The sequence below is a fragment of the Syzygium oleosum genome, unplaced genomic scaffold, assembly GCF_021117445.2.
Source record: "Syzygium oleosum isolate NSW1041296 unplaced genomic scaffold, Sole_v2.1 Sole_v2.22, whole genome shotgun sequence".
In the NCBI taxonomy this organism is placed as follows: domain Eukaryota; kingdom Viridiplantae; phylum Streptophyta; class Magnoliopsida; order Myrtales; family Myrtaceae; genus Syzygium; species Syzygium oleosum.
This window is the reverse complement of record NW_026607506.1, coordinates 4,411,496-4,419,302: the sequence shown is the minus strand read 5'-3', so window position 1 is coordinate 4,419,302 and position 7,807 is coordinate 4,411,496. Positions and strand designations below refer to the sequence as shown.

Below are 7,807 nucleotides of genomic sequence, written 5' to 3'. Positions count from 1 at the left end.
TCACTAGGACAAGGACTAAGAGCGCATTACCCCTTATGTGTAGGACCTTTGTATATCGTTTTTTTTTTTTTTCATTCTGTCATGCATTTCTTGATCTATGCAATCGGGTCCCTCCAATTTGTTCTATTGACACAATTTGCCCCTCTTCCGCCCCTCCATTGTTGAACTTAATTTCACCAATTCGTCGATGTGTATATAATGGGCGGGTGAGAACGGCTCCCACTCTATGAACAAGGACAGAAGAACAAAGGTCCCAAAACGGACAAAAATACGTGAGAGCGAGTTTGAGAGAGTTTTTTTGGAAATGAAGGTAGTGCATCGGCTTCTCACGGTGGCTGTGGCCTGGTGGTTGCGACAAGGCGGCGCTCCCCCCTTGCCCAGACAGTGCGAATACAAGTGTGGGGCCGTGGCCATACCTTATCCGTTCGGGCTCGAAACCAATTGTGCGAGGTCCGAAAAGTTTTTGCTCAATTGCAGCAACACCGAAGGTAGCGGTCTTCAACTTCAGTGGGGGAATGTTACGATACGTAGAATCTCGGTCGGGGACTCGACCATGGTCGTCAGCCACCCCGAAGCATACCAGTGCTACGATCAGAATGGCATGCCGTTGCTGGCAAACAATAGCGGTCCTCTGATCATCGATCTATCTACGAATCCTCGGTACAGATTTTCGGACACCCAGAACAAGCTCACCGTCCTCGGCTGCGACATCATCGCGACCATGGCCGAGAGCCAAGGGACGTTCGGGAGCGGTTGCATCGCCTACTGCAGCGAAAACGAAACCGTCGACTTGGCCAAGGAGACCACTTGCTCCGGTCGAGGTTGCTGTCAAGCATCCATCCCAAAGGGGCTCCAGAAGCTCGACATTAGAATCAGCTTCGTGGGCGCCGTGTCGGCCTCGCGGAGCAACAGCTGCGCACTGGCCTTCGTGGCTGACAACAAGTCGTTCAACGTCTCAGGCCGGACTCTCCCGCGGTTTGAGGACGTGGGCAAGGGCGAGGAACTCGTTCTGGACTGGATGGTCGAACCGGACGTGAATTGTCAAAAGGCCGAGCAGAACAAGTCAAGCTATGCCTGTGGTAAAAACACGAGTTGTGTGGACTTCGGGAATGGACCGGGCTACCGCTGCGTTTGCAAGCCTGGGTACCATGGGAATCCCTATGATCCCAGAGATGGGTGTATAGGTAATTTAACACATACGACTTTTCATGCATTATCGCGCTCTGAATGAATTGTGTGGATAATTAATTAATTAATCACCATGATAGGGAAGTACTGTATCTACTTACTACTGATTCTATCTAGTTTTACCCGTTTAATTAGCCCCCATTCGATTTCTCTCTCCTCAACTCTTCCTTCGCTCTCCGGCTTGCACCTTGCGCCATTGCCGCTGCCACCTTAGGCAAGCCCGCCATCGGCCTTCACACGGCGTCAGACCACCATAGCCGCCTCTCTCTCTCTCTCTCTCTCTTCCTTCGTGAGTCTAGCTTGGACCTCATCTCAATTGTAAGATTTTGTGGACCATAATCAAATGTTCTAAAAGCCTAAGATGTTAGATTAAAGCGTAATTTATTATTTAAATATTATAACTCTCCTGCTTTTATACCATGTGAGATTTTGTAGAACCATGACCTATTATTCTAAAAGCTTAAGCTATTAGATAAATGTGTGCGGTGGTGGGGATGGTGATGTCATGGTCACGATGGCTATGGCGTAAGTGACAGTGAGAAAAGAGAGAAAAGTGTGTTTTCTCATTGGTATAATTTTAATGGAAGGTTTATATAAAGTTTGGGGAATTTTGCCTGGACCCAGGTCTCTGTCTAGCATTGATCACGTAAGTCACATGATTAATAATTGTGATTAGATCGGATCGAACTTATGAGGAGATATCTTCATTATACCATTTCTCTGTTTCGTCTTGAACCTTTTAAGCACCTACTCAAGTCCAAGTAAATTCAGGTAAAAATATTTCTCTTGAGGTTCCAACTTTTTGCTTAATAAAATAAGTCAAGGCTGTCGCCACCACCCTGTCAACACCATGGTCAACATCATTACTAGCAACTCTACCCTCATGCTGCAATGTCAAGATCAATGTCCCCCTTTCCCCCTTGGGGCCTATATATTTCATTGAACACAGTACGCATATTAAAATGCATCTAAATGGACACATCTGACGACCCGTCATATTTAGTGATATATATACATATTAGCACATCCACCTTACTCATAAAAAAGTGGCTCATATTAATATATGCATGTATGCATGTCAAGATCAATGTCCACCTTCCTAGGCTTGGTCGTTGTCCTCGATGACCATATCTGATATGGCAACAACAAAACATCGCCTCACACTTGCAACATAGGATTCCTGCATCATTGCAAAAGTTCGAGGCAGCGTCGATCTCCATTGATGGCCAAGAACAAGGCCATTGTTGAGCTCGGACTCGACACGTAGAGAAACTGAGAGTGGAGAAAGATATCTTAAGAGAGAGTGGACACACATCACGGTGCTATGATCGAAACCAGAATGGGATAAGCACTACCCGATTAATAATCCCTGCACTGACTTGTTCGATTTGTTTTTGCCATTAACCGAGATAACGGTTCCATTTATCTTTTGCGTGATGTAGACATTGATGAGTGCAAGGACCCCAAAACATACCCATGTCATGGAAAGTGCAGGAATACGCCCGGGAGCTACACATGCGATTGCGGACCAGGAAAGAGGCGCAGGGGTAAAGACCGTTGCCAAGTTTCTCGTTTGGGCATAGCTTTTGGAGGTAATTCCATATATTGCCCGTCATTATTCACTAGATGGTTCGTATTCTATTGATTTGTTCTTGATCTTGCAGTAGGATTGACGTATTTGTTTTAAGGATTGTTATACCGTACTTAGCCTGTGTAATCCCTGGTAAACACAAGCAGTGAACCAAATGCTATCACTAGTTCCTAACATCCTATTCAGTCACTGGCTAACGCCGTTTACGTCTTTCTTTCGTTTTTTTATTTTGCCTCCCTTCTCGCCTTTTTCTTCCGTTCATCTGACGCTCACACTTTGAAACTACATCGTGAGAGGATACACTACAGATCTAAATGAAAATTCCTCCTCTAACCAAACACTACAAATCTTGAGCCGAAAAGAACAACTAGGCCTGCAGATTTCAAGAGGGAAAAACCCCCCTAAAATTCCTAGCGAAAGTGAGCTCGAATTTGAACTAGAAACAGGAAAAAGAAAAAGGAGCAAGGCATTAAGCAACGGCAGACCAAGATGATTGTTGAAGGAGGCAGGGTGGTTGAACTTCGTTAATTCTTAAACTTTGAAAACATTAGCCAAAAAGCAGCACTAGAAGAGCTTAGTGACTCTTGAGTCTGATCAATGATAGAAACTGGTGTCAAAATCGGGAATTTCCCGTTTCTCTTGTGAGTTGCTGAAGTAACAATGGGTCTTGAGCACTAGATGGACATAAAGGCGAAACGCCATTGCTTGGTGAACTTGCGAATAAGGATGGACTTCAAGATTGATGAAGCTCAGTTGGGTTGCCATAATTCATGCAACTCAACTCACCTTCAACGATCACTCACCCATGGATTGGGTTTGGGCTTCTTCTTCTTTCCTTTTTTTGTGGCCAAACCCTTTTACATTAACTATAATTCATATTTGCTCTTGGCTGCGTTTAGATTTGGGTGAAAATTGTTCCCCTTTGGTGTATCTCCAGTGAATGGTTCATTAAATCTTCAATCAATCATCTGGTAGAAGAGAGTGACGGATTAGAAAAATAAAGAAAGAAAAAGAGTACAAACAGACAAATAGAGGTTTTGAGAGCGAACAGAAGTGAAGCTTTTGGACTCGTGGCAGATCCTAGTGCGCTCTGCCTATGTAATCATGAGATTATGCTGACAGCGCACGGTGTAAAAGTCCATGTTTTGATTGAGATTTTGTGGTGGGTTTATTATTTTTTCTCGGGTTATAAAATACATTTTCTGATTTTACATATTTAAAGCTAATGGAATTATATATTCGCAATAGGAAATATATATATTTAAATGTGAAAATTTCTGATGATAATACCCGCAAAAAAGGAATGGATCTACATGTAAAAGCTGGTGGGAGAGGGGTTCTCAAAATTAAGGATGGGCATGGGGCGCGGGGAATTTGTGCCCCGTAGGACACCACCTCCAATGGGGAAAATTCCTTGCAGAAAATGGCCCGTAAGGCATTAGGCGAGACAAATAGGCGGGGCGGGCCCCGCTTGGTGAATCCATCCCGTGTTCTATTTGAAGAAAAAAATACACATTTATCTTTCATTTTATCTGTAATATTTGTTACAAAAAAATTAAATAATCATAATGAAACCCCAAGAACAATCTCTTCTCCTTATAAGTCTTGCTTTTTTATAGAGGGAAAAGTGTCAAAAAAGTCCTAAACCTTTTGCATTAGTGCCAATTTAATCCTAAACCTTTTTTTGGTGCTAATTCAGTCCTAAACCTTTTACATTTGTGTCAATTTAATCCTAAACCTTTTTTTAGTGTCAATTCAGTCCTAAACCTTTCACATCGGTGCCAATTCAGTTCTAAACCTTTTGCATTGGCGCCAATTGAGCCCGAAACTTTTTTTTGGCGCCAATTGAGTCCTAAACCTTTTGTATTGGTGCCAATTCAATCCTAAATTTTTTGCATTTGTGCCAATTCAGTCCTAAACCTTTTTGAGCTAAATTAACTGGAAGGACTGAATTGGCACAAATACAAACGGTTTAGGACTGAATTGGCACCAATGCAAAAATTTTAGGACTAAATTGGCATAAAAAAAAGGTTTATGGCTCAATTGGCACAAATACAAAAGATTTAGGACTGAATTGGTACCAATACAAAAGGTTTAGGACTGAATTTGCACTAAAAAAAGGTTTAGGACTCAATTAGCACAAATGCAAAAGGTTTAGGACTGAATTGGTACCAAAAAAAATTTAGGATTAAATTGACACAAATACAAAAAATTTAGGACTTTTTTGACATTTTTTCTTTTTTATAGACGATGCAAGGTCGGAAAGTGGCAAGCAATGCGGTACAATTGTTTTCCAGGCACTTCATCACGTTAACTAACGCGTAAAGGTTGGAACTTTTTTGGACCCCACAAAAGCAAGCCATGATGACACTCTCTTTTTATTAGGATCCACCCACGAGGCCTTTCTTTCTAATAAAAATGATAAAAATAAGAAAAATGCCAAATGGTCATCTAATTAGTGGATTAGTTCTTTTTGAGGAAAAAATTAATGCTATGGCAATGCCGCCCCCTCTAGCCCCGGGGCCCATGCCCATCCCTAATTAAAACTAGTCTTAGAAAAATAATAAATTTGTAAAAAATAAATATTTTTCATATCTGGTTAAGAGAAACCTCTCTCAATCATGTTTTTGATTGGTGGGTTATAAATGTTACGTATTATCCATATGCGAATTTTGGGTGTGTGTATATTTATATATCTCTTCGTAACCTCATCAGTTAGAGTTTCCTCCAATAAGATGGACGAAATTTTTTTTAATAATAATAATTATAAAGTGCATAATTAGTTCCATTGAGTTTTCATACCATTTGTAAATGAAAAGAGCTAAAACAATGTGAGGTGAATGCTTTCTTATTCTCTTTTGTTTTATTACAAACCGTCTTCATTATAATCAAGAAAGACATTTGGAGGAGTGATAGAAGACTTTGGTAAGAATTGATCCAATTGATTACTTGTTATATTGCTAACCCTCCAAATCGATAGTGATAGATATGGGGATTATGTAAAAAGCAGTTAAATGGGTTTGTCCATTTGAAATTGATTTCTTTTAATGAAGTATGCGGATCGTATAAGGATTACGTGCTTGATTCAATAATCTGGTAACATGTTTTCTTTGGCAGCAATGGCTGTGTCCGTCTTTGGCTTAACTGTTACTGCTTCAGTCTCGCTCACGATGAGATGGAAACTCAGAAAGATCAACTTCAGACGAAATGGAGGAGAGATCTTGGAGATCTTGGAACAACAGGGGGCTCAAATCTTTCCGGAGGCAAAGTTGGTAGAAGCAACCAACAACTATGATGATAGCAATAAGCTCAGAGATGACGATTTCGGTTCCGTCCATAGAGGGAACATAGCGGGGGACGACATAGTCGTGGTCAGGAAGCCTAAAGATGCGCACAAGTCTCGAATAAAGAGGGATTTCCAGCGTGAACTTGAATTTCTGATGAAAAGAAGCCACAAAAATGTGGTGAAGCTCAAAGGCATATGCTTAGAGACCAGAATACCATTGTTGGTTTATGAATACATTCCGAATGGCACCCTCTTCGAACACATCCATCAAGATGAGTCGACCATCTTAAAATCGTGGGAAGATCGCTTCAAAATAGCCGCTGAAGCTGCTCTTGCACTCAGTTATATGCATTCCAGCATAAAACCCCCTATCGTTCATGGCAACATCAAGTCGGCAAACATACTTCTGGATCAAAACGATTTAGATCAAAGCTACTCGGCAAAAGTGTCTGATGTTGGAACTTCGGTACTCATCTCACCAAAGCACAAATATATCGTAGCCACTCAAAAGCAAGACTCGTTGGGCTACATCGATCCGGAATATCTAATCACTCGTATCCTAACAACTGAGAGTGATGTATACAGCTTTGGAGTTATCCTTGTGGAGTTGCTCACGGGAAAGGAACTTTTTGATACTAAGTCCGGAGGGTCGATCAATATGATCCACCATTTCATCTCTTCCGTGAAGGGCAACGAACTCTCCGATGTCATAGACTTCAAGGGCGCTAGTGACGATGAGATGGAGAGGGTAGAAAAGGTTGCTAAGATTGCAGTGGAGTGCTTGGACCAAAGACGCACGAACAGGCCGGCAATGAGGGAAGTGGCTTGGCGACTGGCCGTTATCCACCGGGGCTCAGCAGCTGAAGAAGTTGAAGAAAACATTGAAGAGATTTGGGATGCAGAAAAACCCTACCCCCGCGAGACTTCGGCTCCTGGCGACGAGTGCGAACAGTGCATGTCAAGCTGTCTTTCCTGTCTGGGAATGGATTAAGCGTGTGCCTGAATCTGATCCTTTATCACCATAGTGACATGTCTATCAATTGTCCATAAGGACTTCTAGGGTTTGAACATTTGTGAATCTGTGTTATGTCTCCGTTTGCTTTGGACTTATATATTTGTGGAAGCATGTTGCTAATAAAGCCGTGCATTGAAGTAAACTTATAGGAGGCTAACATATGGCCTTCGACATTATCATATTCTCTCTGCCCGTTTGTCTTTTCTTCTTTTTCATAATCTCTTTACAATATATCTTTTTTTTTTGTCAGACTTTACAATATACCTTGAATAAGAACAAAAAAGTACTTATCCAAGAATGAAGCATCAGGGAATTTACTTGATAATAACTTTATCGCGAGCTTTGAATATCAAGAAAAAAGATAAAACGTGAAATTTGATCCGGCAACCCCTCTGTCCAAAATTTGGATTCTCTCTCGTTTTCTTTTTTAATGAAAGCTTCTTCGTTCTACAGATCAAACGCTAGGGCTCTATTTGGGAGGCCTTAGGTGAACAAAATCGGACAAAAATACGTACAATTTCAAATTTTCTCTCCTCTTTTTTGTCTCGCAAAAAAGTTAAAATATTCAAGCCTTTCCATTCAAATTTTCATCACCTCCGTTTTCCCCAATCTCCTAAACATGGCATTACTAAATGTGAAATTAGAACTATTAATGAATAGTATGAAAAACAAATACTACCTTGAAGAAAAGTAAAGACTCAAATTCAAAATTAACATAAATTTAAGA

General features: G+C 41.2%; 1 protein-coding gene across 1 annotated transcript; it reads left to right on the top strand.

Moving 5' to 3' along the window:
• Positions 1-213: 213 nt before the first annotated feature.
• Positions 214-7,222, top strand: LOC115669846 (wall-associated receptor kinase 2-like). The gene is made up of 3 exons (XM_030590989.2): positions 214-1,184; positions 2,631-2,780; positions 5,897-7,222. The coding sequence occupies exons 1-3, from the start codon at positions 227-229 to the stop codon at positions 7,054-7,056; spliced, it is 2,268 nt and encodes a 755-aa protein (XP_030446849.1). The 5' UTR covers positions 214-226; the 3' UTR covers positions 7,057-7,222.
• The last annotated feature ends 585 nt before the right edge of the window (positions 7,223-7,807 follow it).